At 44.5% G+C, this 15,444-nt stretch overlaps 1 protein-coding gene across 1 annotated transcript in view; it reads right to left on the bottom strand.

Annotated features, from left to right (window-relative positions):
* The window catches only part of FIG4 (FIG4 phosphoinositide 5-phosphatase), a 416,571-nt gene that overhangs the window by 91,733 nt on the left and 309,394 nt on the right, over positions 1 to 15,444 (bottom strand). Inside the window, 1 exon segment of the mRNA XM_030199197.1 lies at positions 6,812 to 6,894. Within this exon segment, the coding sequence (XP_030055057.1) occupies positions 6,812 to 6,894 (83 nt within the window).

The following is a 15,444-nucleotide window of genomic DNA, read 5'->3' as shown; positions in this document are numbered from 1 at the left end:
GAGGAGTTTGAACTGTATGCGGAAACGGATAGGAAGCCAGTGAAGTGATTTGAGGAGAGGGCTAATATGAGCATAACGACACTGGCGGAATATTAGTCGTGCAGCAGAATTTTGAACAGATTGAAGAGGAGGGAGATGGCTAAGTGGGAGACCTGTGAGAAGCAAGTTGCAATAGTCTAAGCAAGAGGTGATAAGAGTGTGGATGAGGGTTCTGGTAGTGTGCTCAGAAAGGAAAGGACGAATTTTGCTGATATTATAGAGAAAGAAATGACAGGTTTTAGCAGTCTGCTGAGTATGTGTAGAGAAGGAGAGGGAGGAGTCGAAGATGACCCCAAGGTTACGAGCTGATGAGACAGGAAGGATGAGAGCGTTATCCACAGAAATAGAGAATGGGGGAGGAGGAGAGGTTGGTTTAGGGGGAAAGATGAGAAGCTCGGTCTTGGTCATGTTTAGTTTCAGATGGTGCTGAGACATCCAGGTAGCAATGTCAGAGAGGCAGGCAGATACCTTGGACTGGATTTCTGCCGAGAGTTTTGGTGTGGAGAGGTAGACCTGGGAGTCATCAGCGTAAAGATGATACTGAAAACCATGGGATGAGATCAGAGTACCAAGGGAAGAAGTATTTTATTTATTGCATTTGTATCCCACATTTTCCCACCTCTTTGCAGGCTCTATGTGGCTTAAAATACATCATGAATAGTGGAAAAATGAAAGAAAGTATACATTTAGTATTATGGAGGATCATATAGATGGAGAAAAGAAGAGGTCCCAGGACAGATCCCTGAGGTACACCAACTGACAGTGGGATAGAAGTAGAGGAAGATCCACTAGAGTATACGCTAAAGGTACGCTGGGAGAGATAAAAAGAAAACCAGGAAAGAACAGAACCCTGAAATCCAAGTGAGGACAGCGTATCATATCTGAGCAAACAACATACAATATAAAGCCAGAGCTCAGGAACCACCATGTAGAACTGACCACTGCAATATGTACAACCACAGGATGTGAAGGTGACGAAACAAAGCAACAAGGTGGCAACTGTGGCCAGAAGGATGCTAGGTTGCATAAAAGGAGTATAAGCAGTAGATGAAAGGAGGTGTTGATGTTCCTCTACAAGTCGCTGGTGAGGCCCCACTTGGAGTATTGTGTTCAGTTTTGGAGGCCGTATCTTGCTAAAGATTTTAAAAGACTGGAAGCGGTGCAAAGAAAAGCTATGAAAATGGTATGGGATTTGCTTTGCAAACCATATAAGGAGAGACTTGCCGACCTGAACATGTATACCTTGGAGGAAAGGAGAAACAGGGGAGATATGATGCAGACGTTCAAATATTTGAAAGGTATTAATCCACAAACGAACCTTTTCCGGAGACGGGAAGGCGGTAGAACTAGAGGACATGAATTGAGGTTGAAGGGGAGGCAGACTCAGGAGTAATGTCAGGAAGTATTTTTTCACAGAGAAGGGTGGTGGATATGTGGAATGCCCTCCAGTGGGAAGTGGTGGAGATGGAAACAGTAATGGAATTCAAACATGAGTGGGATAAACACAAAGGAATCCTGTTTAGAAGAAATGGTTCCGTGGAATCTTAGTGGAGATTAGGTGGTGACGCCGGTAATTGAGAAGCAGAACTGGTGCTGGGCAGACTTCTATGGTCTATGGCCTGATTGTGACTGAATAGATACGGATGGGCTGGAGTGTAAATTTTAAGGGGTTTCGACGTTAGCTTCAGAACTTTTAGTACAAGAAGAGTCTGGGCAGACTTCTACGGTCTGTGCCCTGAGAATGGCAGGGAGAAATCAAACTCTGGTATAAAGTATCACATACCATGTAAAATGAGTTTACCGTGTTGGGCAGACTGGATGGATTGTACAGGTCCATTTACTATGTTACAACACTACTGTGCACCTTTGCCACAAAAAACCCTGGTACCACTCATTTTCCCCCAAATTCGCCCTTTCCTTTCTATGCACACTACCAGAACCCTCATCCACACTCTTATCACCTCTCGCTTAGACTACTGCAACTTGCTTCTCACAGGTCTCCCACTTAGCCATCTCTCTCCTCTTCAATCTGTTCAAAATTCTGCTGCACGACTAATATTCCGCCAGTGTCATTATGCTCATATTAGCCCTCTCCTCAAGTCACTTCACTGGCTTCCTATCCGTTTCCACATACAGTTCAAACTCCTCTTATTGACCTATAAGTGCATTCACTCTGCAGCTCCTCAGTACCTCTCCACTCTCATCTCTCCCTACACTCCTCCCCGGGAACTTCGTTCACTGGGTAAATCTCTCTTATCTGCACCCTTCTCCTCCACTGCTAACTCCAGACTCCGTTCCTTTTATCTTGCTGCACCATATGCCTGGAATAGACTTCCTGAGCTGGGACATCAAGCTCTGTTTCTGGCCATCTTCAAATCTAAGCTAAAAGCCCACCTTTATAATGCTGCCTTTAACTCCTAACCCTTATTCACTTGTTCAGAACCCTTATTTTATCATCCTCACTTTAATATTAACTTATCTCTTGTTTGTCCTGTTTGTCTGTCCTAATTAGATTGTTAAGTTCTGTCGAGCAAGGACTGTCTCTTCATGTTCAAGTGTACAGCGCTGTGTACGTCTAGTAGCGCTTTACAAATGATAAGTAGTAGTAGTAGTCTTTGGGATTCCGGAATCTTACTACTCTTTGGGATTCTGGAATCTTGATACCCTTCCTCTTTATCCCTTATTTGTCCTGTTTGTCTGTCCTAATTAGATTGTAAGCTCTGTTGAGCAGGAACTGTCTCTTCATGTTCAAGTGTACAGCGCTGCGTACATCTAGTAGCGCTTTAGAAATGATTAGTAGTAGTAGTAGTAGTGCATTAATTTGCTGGATCTCTAGAGACTGATCCTGTCAATGGATGTCATTGTCTAGTGTGCTGTATGAATGGGAGGTGTGCATTGTTCTTCTCGCTGTGGGAGAAAGACAGGCAGCCCCAATGATGAACTTCTGTCCTCAGTTCTGCTCTTGCTTGATTGCCCATCATTATTTTGACTACTGCTCACTTCTTGATTCTGAATTTAAAAAGTGCTTACGCAGATTAAACAATGCTGCTGCACGGCTGGATCTTTCCTGTCACATTGCTCGCTGCTGCCTCGCACAATACAGGTAATTTTGGCCAATACCAGCTCAATCGACAGGTGTCCTTGTTAAACAGGAACAGGTTTTCTGTTGTACTGTGATTGCTTCTGCTCAGAGAAAAAAAACTAACACAGACATTGAGATTAACCTACTATAAGTGAAGGAAAGGGGAGAGCCACGATGGAGAGGGAAATGGTAATGCGTGAGGCCATGTGTTCGAACTTGGATTCCCAAGCAGGGTCTTAGAGGAAACTGTTTGGCAGCAATTCTGGTCACCGCATCTCGAAAAAGAAATAGTGGTATTAGAAAAGGTACAGAGAAGGGCGATGAAAATGGGATGGGAAGATTTCCCTACGAGGAAAGGCTGAAGCAGCTAGGGCTATTCAGCTCGGAGAAAAGACGGCTAAGGGGAGATATGATAGAGGTGTATAAAATACTGAGTCAAGTGGAATGGGTAGACGTGAATCGATTGTTTACTCTTTCCAAAAATACTAGGACTAGGGGGCGCATGATGAAGCTACAAAGTAGTAAATTTAAAATGAATCAGAGAAAATATTTATTTGTTGCATTTGTATCCCACATTTTCCCACCTTTTTGCAGGCTCAAAAATGTGTAATTAAACTCTGGAATTCGTTGCCAGAAAATGTAGTAAAAGCAGTCAGCTTAGCAGGGTTTAAATAAAGGTTTGGATGGCTTCCTAAAGGAAAAGTCCACAGACCACTCTTAATATGGACTTGGGGAAAATCCACTGCTTATTTCTAGAATATGCAGCATAAAATGTATTGTACTGTTTTGGGATCTTGCCAGGTACTTGTGACCTGGATTGGACACTGTTAGAAACAGGATGCTGGGCCTGATGGGTCTGTACTAGCAGTTCCAAATTCAAAAGTACTGTATAACCAGGCACCAAGTCTCTGTATCTTCCTTGCCTCAGTTGTAATCCCAGCTCTGCCGCTCACTCTCTGTGTAACTTTGGAAACGTCACACTCTCCCTGTGCCTGAGTCCTAATCCCAACTTTCTATCTACTCCACTGTGTTTTCTCCCCTCCCTACCAACAGATTCTTACACCCTTCTCCCTCTCCTAATCTCTCTTTCTCCTAGTGGCCTACCAGCTAAAGATAAGATGGAGCTGGATCTGCTCCTTCTTTCTTCCTGACTGTGCTGTCAGGAGCTGAAAGAAAGGAACAGCAGTGGAACTATGACAGTGCTGAGAAACATATCTACTGTGTCCTGATAGATCACACTATCAAACTAATGAACACATTTTTTTTATATAAGAATGAATCCTCAGGTGGCAAATTCTTCATTGGTCCAGTAATTTTTTTTGACAAATACTGTTTTATATATAGCTCTTATATTTCTCATTAACTCCAAATCTTCATTGTTCATAAATGCAACATTAAGTATGCTCCACTTATCTTAAATAAAGGCCGCCTCAGTGCTCAGTCATAAATTTGCTAATAATTTAATAGTTCTCAAGCGAACAGTACAATTAAAAGTCATGAAGGGAACCCGTCGGTAACCTGCAGAATGTTAGGCATCAGCCAACAGGACAGAAGATACTAAACCCACTGCAACACACAGTCACATGACTGCAGGCGCTGAGGGAACGATGCACGATGGTTGCCGTTAAACATGGCAGTTGCGGGAGACCTTACCGAGTCGCAAACAGCGACTGATGCATAAAGGAGATACAAAGAAATCCCTTTGTGCATTGGTCACTATTTGCAACTCGGGCGCCTAGCACACGTGTAGAACAGGACTGTTCTGCCAGAACCCCCCCCCCCCCAAACTTGAAAGCTTCCCAGGGAGTCAGGTGGACCCGCAGATCCCCCCTCCAAGAAAATACCCTGGTGGCCCAGCTGGCCCACTAACCCCCCCCCTCCCTAATTTAACATTGGGCCCTCCTCAATGTTGCTTTCGGCACCTAACCTTTATACCTTTCAGGAAATCTAGACTGCCCCTATTTGACTGACTGTACATTTGTCCTTTAGATTGTAAGCTCCTTGAGCAGGGACTGTCCTTCTATGTTAAATTGTACAGTGCTGCGTAACCCTAGTAGCGCTTTGGAAATGTCAAGTAGTAGTAGTAGTGATGATCTAGTGTATCCCCTCGACCACTCCCCCATACCTGTAGCCAGAGGCAGGAGGGAGGACTACTCCCCCCTGTCTCAGGACCTGCCCGCTGCAAAATGGCAGCGCCCTGCCCCTGGCCAGTATATCCTGGGATACACTGGGAGGTACCATATAAGGATTATTTTCCTTATATGGTAATTAGCGCCTCCCAGTGTATCCTAAAATGCACAGGGCAAGTGCGGGGTGCCACCATTTTGCAGCAGACGGGTCCAGAGGGAGGAAGAAGTAGAACTGCCTCCGACTACAGGTATGGGGGGGGGGGGGGGGGGGAGGGGGAATTACACTAGATTACCAGAGCCCATTGTTTATTTACTTATGACATTTATATTCCACATTATCCCCAAAAGTCTCGAGTTCAATGTGGTTTACAATATAGATAGATCCTCAGAAGCTTAGCCGAGATTGGGTGGCAGGGCTGGTGGTTGGGAGACGGGGCTAGTGGTGGTCAGACTTCTACAGTCTGTGCCCTGAAAATGACAGGTACAAATCAAGGTAAGGTATACACAAAAAGTAGCACATAGGAGTTTATCTTGTTGGGCAGACTGGATGGACCGTGCAGGCCTTTTTCTGCCGTCATCTACTATGTTACTATGTAGATTGAATGAATATAGAATGACAATATATTAGGGGGGGGGGGTCCACTTTGGGAGGGGTTTCCACCGGACCACCAGAATTTTTGTAAAGGTCAGGCACTGAGAGGAAAGCAGCACAGGATCCCCAATGAGAGTTCCAGAACTGTCATTAGTTTTTTGTTGGTTTCCCGTGGGCCGGTGTTCTGTGTATTGCGAGGAATAGCGAATGATCTCATGTTAATAGGAGTAAGCTCACTAGCATGGGACTGCTTCCGTGCACAGTAAAGGAGTGGATGAAAGCCTCTGTGCATTGCATAGAAAAACATTTCACTTAGACTGGCAAAAAAAGTCTAAATAAAATGTTGCAAGCCCAGTTTGCTTTGAGTATCAGGCCCTGAGACATAACACAATGATGCACCTGCTGTGCTCTGCAGTGATCTCCCCCCCCCCCCCCCCCCGGCTGAAAAACCCCCCTTCCTCTAACCAGGAAAGAATGTGAATAGCAGCTTCAGCACCTGAGGAGTCAGACTAGACCATAGGCCAGGCATTTCCTCAAGGGTGCGGTTTAGGAAAATAATAGGAACCCAAGATGTCCACAGCTGTGTAGAATGCTGTCATCTGATCTAGGAATTCCTGGATAAATTTTGCTCAGTAATGAACTCTTGGATTATGATTATGAGAAGGATTTAATGTTTTCTTAACTCATCCCTACTGCACAAGTATCAAAATTCTCACACTTCCTGAGGAACATTCTCCAGTGCCCGGCATTAAGAAATGCTTTTGTGTACAGAAAGAAAGTATTAAGCAGACAGATGCACCTGGTTTATTCCACCATGCTTTAAGAGATTTATTCTCAGCAGACTCGGTTACGGGTGAGCCAATGCTATGATGACACAGTGCTTGTGCATTACAGAATTTCACTGATGCTCTAGTTCTGATTTTCCTCATTCTGCTTTGTAGTAATCCCAAGAATACGATTTGTCCTTACCTTGTGTAAATGAGGAGATTGTTCTCAGAGGGGACATCTAGCAGGTTAATCCCATACACATCTTTCATGGATTGAACGGAATTCTGAGGAATGAAAGAGAGAGAATTACACACTATGGTTGAATCACATCTCATGGGTTTTGGCCATGAATGGTGCTGGAAGATGCTCTCTCAAACCATCCTTGACTCGGTCCCTTTATTTTTTTGGCACATCAGGTGATCTAGACCTCGGTAAATTACATTAGATCAAATTTACAGCATCTCATTTTATTTTGTTTTCAGGAGATGAAAAATCCCAGGCATACAACCTTCCTGGTACAATGTTTGGGACATCATTGAAAGGTACTTAATGTGTATACCGATAGGTTCTATCAAACTGTAATCTGGAAATGAGTATCCTCTGCAGACTATCTTTGCATCAGAAAAACATGATTAAGTATTAGGATCTCCATTTCATGCCAAAATATTCTGTGCTGCACTGGCACATGAGCCCTTCAGGTGGAATCTGTTCTATTTTATTTGTAGCAGAATTTATATCCCATATTTTCCAAACAAGTTTAGTTCAATGTGGCTTACAATAGAAGGTATCAGAGGTAGAGAATTACATTGTATTATAAGTACTACTACTACTACTATTAAACATTTCTATAGCGCTACTAGACTTACGCAGCGCTGTACAAATCAACATGAAAAGACAGTCCCTGCTCAACAGAGCTTACAATCTAAATTGGACAGACCAACAGACAGCTAGGGGTGGGGAAATTGCAGTGGTAGGGGTGATAAGTGAGGGTGTTGAGTAAGAGAGTCATGGTTAGGAGTCAAAAGCAGTAGCAAAGAGGTGGGCTTTAAGCCTAGACTTGAAGACAGCCAGAGACTGAGCCTGACGTACTGGCTCAGGGAGTCTATTCCAGGCATAGGGAGCAGCGAGATAGAAGGAACGGAGCCGGGAGTTAGCAGTGGGGGAGAAGGGGGACGACAGGAGACATTTACCCAGCGAACGTTGTTCACGGGGAGGAGTGTAGGGAGAGATGAGAGCGGAAAGGTACTGAGGAGCTGCGGTGATTTAACCAGAGCTGACATTGTGATGTCATAATGCCTCAGTCCACCAATGCCTAAGAGCCAACCTCATCAGTGATGTCACAATGGCTTGACTGTCCTATACTTGGCTCATAGCAGTGATTTAACCAGAGCTGACATTGTGATGTCATAATGCCTCAGTCCACCAATGCCTAAGAGCCAACCTCATCAGTGATGTCACAATGGCTTGACTGTCCTATACTTGGCTCATACTACTACTACTACTACTATTAAACATTTATATAGCGCTACTAGACTTACGCAGCGCTGTACAAATGAACATGAAAAGACAGTCCCTGCTCAACAGAGCTTACAATCTAAATTGGACAGACGAACAGACAGCTAGGGGTGGGGAAATTGCAGTGGTAGGGGTGATAAGTGAGGGTGTTGAGTAAGAGAGTCATGGTTAGGAGTCGAAAGCAGTAGCAAAGAGGTGGGCTTTAAGCCTAGACTTGAAGACAGCCAGAGACTGAGTCAGGGAGTCTATTCCAGGCATAGGGAGCAGCGAGATAGAAGGAACGGAGCCAGGAGTTAGCAGTGGGGGAGAAGGGAGACGACAGGAGACATTTACCCAGCGAACGGAGTTCACGGGGAGGAGTGTAGGGAGAGATGAGAGCGGAAAGGTACTGAGGAGCTGCGGTGATTTAACCAGAGCTGACATTGTGATGTCATAATGCCTCAGTCCACCAATGCCTAAGAGCCAACCTCATCAGTGATGTCACAATGGCTTGACTGTCCTATACTTGGCTCATACTACTAGTACTACTATTAAACATTTCTATAGCGCTACTAGACTTACGCAGCGCTGTACAAATCAACATGAAAAAGACAGTCCCTGCTCAACAGAGCTTACAATCTAAATTGGACAGACGAACAGACAGCTAGGGGTGGGGAAATTGCAGTGGTAGGGGTGATAAGTGAGGGTGTTGAGTAAGAGAGTCATGGTTAGGAGTCAAAAGCAGTAGCAAAGAGGTGGGCTTTAAGCCTAGACTTGAAGACAGCCAGAGACTGAGCCTGACGTACCGGCTCAGGGAGTCTATTCCAGGCATAGGGAGCAGCGAGATAGAAGGAACGGAGCCAGGAGTTAGCAGTGGGGGAGAAGGGGGACGACAGGAGACATTTACCCAGCGAACGGAGTTCACGGGGAGGAGTGTAGGGAGAGATGAGAGCAGAAAGGTACTGAGGAGCTGCGGAGTGGATGCACTTGTAGGTCAAAAAGGAGAAGTTTGAACCATATGCGGAAGCGGATAGGGAGCCAGTGAAGCGACTTGAGGAGAGGGCTAACGTGAGTACCGATAATAAAGTTACAGTTAAGATGAACATTGTAATACAAGCAGTGATAACAAAGCTACATTTAAGATGAACGATGGGTGAAGAGTTGCAACTGAGATGAATGATAGATAAAGGGTAGTATTTGAGATGGAGTTAGAAACGCCTTTAGGATGAGAAATAGGTGCTCATTGTAATCACTTCAGCAGCAGAAAACGTGATGGGGAGCAGGTGATTGAGGGAAAGTTCCTGTTCGGATGGATCTAAGTGGGATGGGGAGCAGGCGATCGAGGGAAAGTTGGGTCTATGTGGTTGGGGGTAGGGTTTGGGATGTTGTGAGGACTGGGCAGTCTAGGATGTAGTGGGGTGGAGGTGAGTACTTAGATGTGTTGTACATGATTAGTGGGAGGGGTATTGTCTGTGGGTAGGAACTTCTTGAACAGGTATATCTTGAGTTGTTTCCTAAAGGTGGTGTGGGGAGTTACGGACCTTAGTGATTTTGGTAGGGCGTTCCATCTTGGTGCCTAGGTAGAGGAAGTTCGCAGAGTGTACAGACTTGTAGATGAGTCTGTAACAGCTGAGGTAGTGAAGTATCAAATAGTTCCTCACCTCTTTGAGTTCTTAAGGGGTGTAGGGTGATCATGTCTGAGAAGTACGCAGGAGCTTCGCTGTAAATTATGAGCCAGATCATGGTACAAAGCTTGAAGGTTTATGCAGGCACTGAATGGGAGCCAGTGTAATGCTTGTAGAAGCGGAGTGGCTCTCTCGTATTTTGGTTTTCTGAAGATGAGTCTAGCTGCTGTATTTTGGACTGTTTGCAGTTTCTTTGTGACTTGCTCTTTACACCCTGAGTAGAGTGTGATGCAGTCATGTAGGAGCATGAGAATAGTGGATTACACAATGAGTCAAAATACTTTTGTGGGGAAGTAGTTCCTGATTCTCCTCAGCTTCCACATCATGTGGAATGAGTTTGTGACCACCTTTGTGACCTGGGGTTCAAGTGACAGTTTTATCAATGATTACTCACAGTAATTTAAAGTTATCTGAGAGGGGATAAGAGATCCCATCGATGTTTATGTTGGGTGTGGTGGTTTGATTGTGTGGTGCTGTTATTACCAGGAATTGGGTCTAGTGTGCTGTGGCTTCTTTTGATTGTCTCTGAGATCTTTTTAATGTCATTTTCGAATGGGATGTTGATAGTCACATCATTGGCATAGATGAATGGGTTGACGCCTTGCTTAACCAGTGTCTTGGCTAGATCCTTGTGCTTTCCATGTGAAGGATAGTTCCTTTTTAATTTTGATTTGATATGTTCTCTTGGTCAGGAATTTCTTGAACCACTGGAGTACTGCTCCGCTTATGCCTATCTTGTCTAGTATTCATATTAGGATATGGTGGCCGACCATGTTGAAGATTGAGGATATATCAAATTGTAGTAATAGTATGTTTCTGCTGATTTCTCTTCTGAAGTTGGCAATGAGTGCCGTTAGAGTCATTTCCGTGCTGTGACAAGATCTAAATCCTGATTGAGAGTCATGGAGTATTGACAAGTTGTACAGGTAGTCTTTGAGTTGCTTGTTGACAATGCTTTCTAAGAGTTTGGCAATGAGGGGTATGGAGGCTAATGGCTTGTAGTTTTAGATGTCACTTTTGCATGACTTAGGATTTGGGGGGATAAGTGTTAGGATGATGTTACCTTTCTCTTTGGGGAAGTTGCCTGTGGTTATTAGGACGGCTAGGTAGGCTGTGATGCTTTCTAGGAATTGTGCGGGAGGTTCTTTTAGAAGGTAAGTGGGACAGATGTCGAGTGAGCAGTGGGATTTGGTTGCTTTGAGAAGTAGTTGCCAAATTAGTATCGTTTGTGGGGGTGAGAAGGATGACCAAGATCTGTCCTTGATGAATGGCTCGTCACTTCTGGTAAGTTCATTTAAGTATGGTTCCAAGTCAGGGTCATCTTTCTGGAAGGAGACTCTCACTGATGTTATTTTACTCTTGAAGTAGTTAGTGAGTTCTTGTGCTCCTGGAGAGTTTTCTGATTCGGATGTCTGGTGGTCTGTGGTTAGAAGTGAGTCGATTATGCTATAGAGTTTTTTTTGTGTTTTTGTAGTCTGGTCGGATTATTTGCTTGTAGTGGTTGAATTTGTTTTAAGTTTTGCTTTGTATGGTCTGTGTTTTGATTTCCAGTTCGCTTTGTTTTTGACTGTTTTGTGCTTTTGCCATAGCCTCTCTAGTTTTCTGCATTCTCTTTTGAGTTCTTTGAATTCGTCGTTATATCACGGATTCATTTTGGTTCTGACCAATTTTTTTCATTTTCAGGGGCGCTATGTTGTTGAGTACTGTCAGGCATCTGTCCTCCCAGGATGTTAGGAATAGTGAGTAATTGTCGGGAGGCAACCAGGGCTCGGAATAAATGGTGTTCAAGAAAGCTACTTTGTTGATTTTGCCATGGGACACGTGGATTATGCTGGTGGTTGTGGTTTGGGAGGAGGCTTCCTTCCAGTTGAGGGTCGCGAGGAGTTGCTGCTGAAAAGCTGAACTGTGTCTTGGACTTTCACACAAGATGGGATCCTCTTCAAACACCTAACACAAGACAGACTGTTGCATCTTGTCTCATATCTGTTGCTTTCCTTTTTTTATTATTATTTGTTACATTTGTATCCCACATATTCCCACCTTTTGCAGGCTCAACGTGGCTTACATTAGCCAGTTACGGTTTGAACAAATACATAGTATGAATAAATACAAAGTGATATTGTGGTATAATGAGGTATATGTATGGTAGGAAACAGTTGGGGGGAACTTAGAGAGGGAAAGGGGGAAGAAGAGTCAGGTAATGTCCGTTGCGGTCTTTAGTTATGTTGTGTCGCAAGTTACTGGTATTTTATGTTGGGTCAGTGGGGTATGCTCTTCTGAACACAGAGGTGGGTGTCTCCTTAGGCGTCTGATGCCATGCACTGAGAAGTTATTCTATGGGCGCCCAGATTCTGTTACAGAATTAGTATAACTTGTCATCGATGCACTTAAAGTTTGCCAGAGAGCTGTAGGTGCCCAAATGCAGCAGGGGCAGGTGCACTTTAAGTGGCAGCACCACCACCCACATGAATGCCCCCCTCCGTTAACGCACTATTCCCTGGATTCTATATAGCGCGCCTAGCATTCCGCACTGAAATCTAACAGTATTCCCTAACAACTCACATAACTCAATTGAGTTAACTAATCAGCGTTGGTAACAGCACATAACAAGCAATAATCAGCACTAATTGGCAATAATTACAATTTATGCACAGAACTCACTAAGCGTATTCTGTAACGAACTGTGCCTAAATTCTGAAGTGTGCAGTTCAAAAGGGGTGTGGTCATGGGTGTTCCAAAATTTACACGCAGAGTTATAGAATATGGCCCAGCACATGTAAATCTACGCGCAGGGATTTACGCCACATGTTCATTGGTGTAAATAGAGGCGTATAATTTTAGGCGCTGGGATATCAAGTAAGTGTATTCTATATACTGTGCCTCGCTTAGGTGGAAATGTTTTCCGCATGGATTTTTAAAGTACCACATACAGAATCTGGCCCTGTGCCCCTTACATTATAGCGCTTAGTTGCTTTGCTGCCATTTACCCAAAAGTGCTGGTCTTCTGCACATTTACACATGCCCGTGCGGGTGCCCCAGTTAGAGAACTGCCCTTAGATCATTCTAAGTAGCCATGAAGTCATTATAACTGTCATTCTAGATAGATATATCTCCTACTGGTTTTCTTTGTTCCTTGTATTGCAAAGCAAAAGCAACTTAAAAATGGAGTGGCAGCTGAAGTACCCATGATGGAAAACATTTCTCCTGGTCTCCAGTACAGTCTCTGCTTAGACTGGAACTGCCAGCTCTACCGAGCTTAATCAAGCTTTGCTGCCCAAGATATTCCTATATCTGCATAAGACGGGGTTGGTGCTTGCATGTCTATTCCATGCATGTACATTTATTTATTTAGATTTTGCTGACACCTTTTTCAGTAGTAGCTCAAGGTGAGTTACATTCAGGTACTCTGGATATTTCTCTGTCCCAGGAGGGCTCACAATCTAAGTTTGTACCTGAGGCAATGGAGGGTTAAGTGACTTACGCAAGATCACAAGGAGCAGCAGTAAGATTTGAACTGGCCACCTCTGGATTGCAAGACCGGTGCTCTAACCACTAGGCCACTACTCCACATTGCAAACATCACGGGATTATAAGCCATTATAATGTAAACCACATTGAGCCTGCAAAAGGTGGGAAAATGTGGGACACAAATGTAACAAATAATAATAATAATTATAGAGAGCAAAAACTGCCTCTCCTGGTTGGTGAACACAATTTGTGAGTACTGTTGTTTGAGAAACTGTAACAAAGCCTGCATGGAGTGAGAGACTGTGGGTTGAATTGTTAAATCCTTTCAAACATAAAAACCAGAGTTTAAATCCCTGCGTGTTTATATATTTAAAAAAAAAAACCCCAAAACATTCAAATTCCAGGGTATTTGTTTGCTCCCTCCCTCCCACATGTCCAGGCACATGCTTTAAATTATTGGCTACTCATAATAAGTGTATGGTAAGAGAAATGTTTTTAGAAATGTTAATTAAAGATTTGGATAAAGAAGGGAGTAACCTAGACCATATACACAGATTCATTATAATCCATTTGCAAGTCACTGACTGACCAACAAAGTAAGCCAAATAAATTGACATTATTTATTTATTTTTAAACATGTATAAACTGCTTCCTGGATTCACCATTCAAAATGGTTTAGAGAATATTTTAGATGAAACATTTCTTCTCCCTTAGAAATTCTAAATACAGTCGACTGAAAAATATTGGGATGCAGACAGCAATATAGGGGTGGACAGAGAGTGGTCTGGGCCCCCCCCCCCACTGCTGCCTGACTCCCCCCCTACCGCCATGCTGCTGTCCCCTGTTCTGGAATTCTCTGGCCTTTTCTTTGAACCTTTTTCAGAGATAGGAAGGCGGCAGAACTAGAGGACATGAAATGAGATTGAAGGGGGGCAGACTCAAGAAAAATGTCAGGAAGTATTTTTTCACGGAGAGAGTAGTGGATGCTTGGAATGCCCTCCCGCGGGAGGTGGTGGAAATGAAAACGGTAACGGAATTCAAACATGCGTGGGATAAGCATAAAGGAATCCTGTGCCGAAGGAATGGATCCTCAGAAGCTTAGCCGAGATTGGGAGACGGGGCTGGTGTTTGGATGGTGGGGCTAGTGCTGGGCAAGACTTCTACGGTCTGTGTCCTGAAAATGGCAGATACAAATCAAGGTAAGGTATACACAAGAAGTAGCACATATCAATTTATCTTGTTGGGCAGACTGGATGGACCGTGCAGGTCTTTTTCTGACGTCATCTACTATGTTACTACGTCTGCTTATTTCTGTGTGTTTCCACTGATTGTGGCAAGACAGGAATTTCTGGCTGACCACAAACTGACAAAGACCATTGCCATGACCCAACCAACTGTCTTGTTACAAACAAACTGACATGACCTCCCTGTTGTCATGACAACCCAACTGTCTGTTACTGAGCAGAGGTGTGGCAAGGACACTAAGGCCCTATCACAGGTCTCCTATGTACTTGCAGGCAGTGGCGTAGCAAGGGCGGGGCAGTGGGGGCGGTCCGCCCCGGGTGCGTGCCGCTGGGGGGGGGGGGGGGGGGGGGCGCTCCGCTGGTTCCCTGCTCCCTCTGCCCCAGAACAGGTTACTTCCTGTTCTGGGGCAGAGGGAGCAGGGAACCAGCGGAACCGACACCCCCACCAGTGGCGTGCACAGGGCAGGCAAGTATGCACTTGGGGGGGGGGGGGACTTGGGTGATGCGCCGAGGGGGGGGTTGATGTGCTGAGGGCGGGTGTCATGCTGCACCTGGGGGGGGGGGTGCGCAGCAGTGAACCGCCCCGGGTGGCAGCTGCCCTTGCTACGCCACTGCTTGCAGGATTGCTGATTGGGTGATATATGAGGTGGTCCTTCGTGTGATGGGAAGGGTATATAAGTAACTGCTCATCTAAAGAGACTCTGAAATAGTCCTGATGGCAGGAGAGTTTCATATCCTTGCCACAGCCTGTTTCCGGGGGGGGGGGGACTCTTCCCCCACCCCCGATAGAAACTAATTCTCTATAGCTATGAATCTTTATTTCATTTTTTTCTTTCTTTCTCTGCTTTCTCTGTTCTGTGACCTTTGTATGAGGAACAAACTCTCCTTCCTTCTTTATATAATTAGTCTAATTACTTATAATTACCAGAGGTACTGATGTTAG

This window comes from Microcaecilia unicolor, chromosome 3, assembly GCF_901765095.1.
Source record: "Microcaecilia unicolor chromosome 3, aMicUni1.1, whole genome shotgun sequence".
Classification (NCBI taxonomy): Eukaryota; Metazoa; Chordata; class Amphibia; order Gymnophiona; family Siphonopidae; genus Microcaecilia; species Microcaecilia unicolor.
This window is presented reverse-complemented; position numbering and strand designations above follow the sequence as displayed.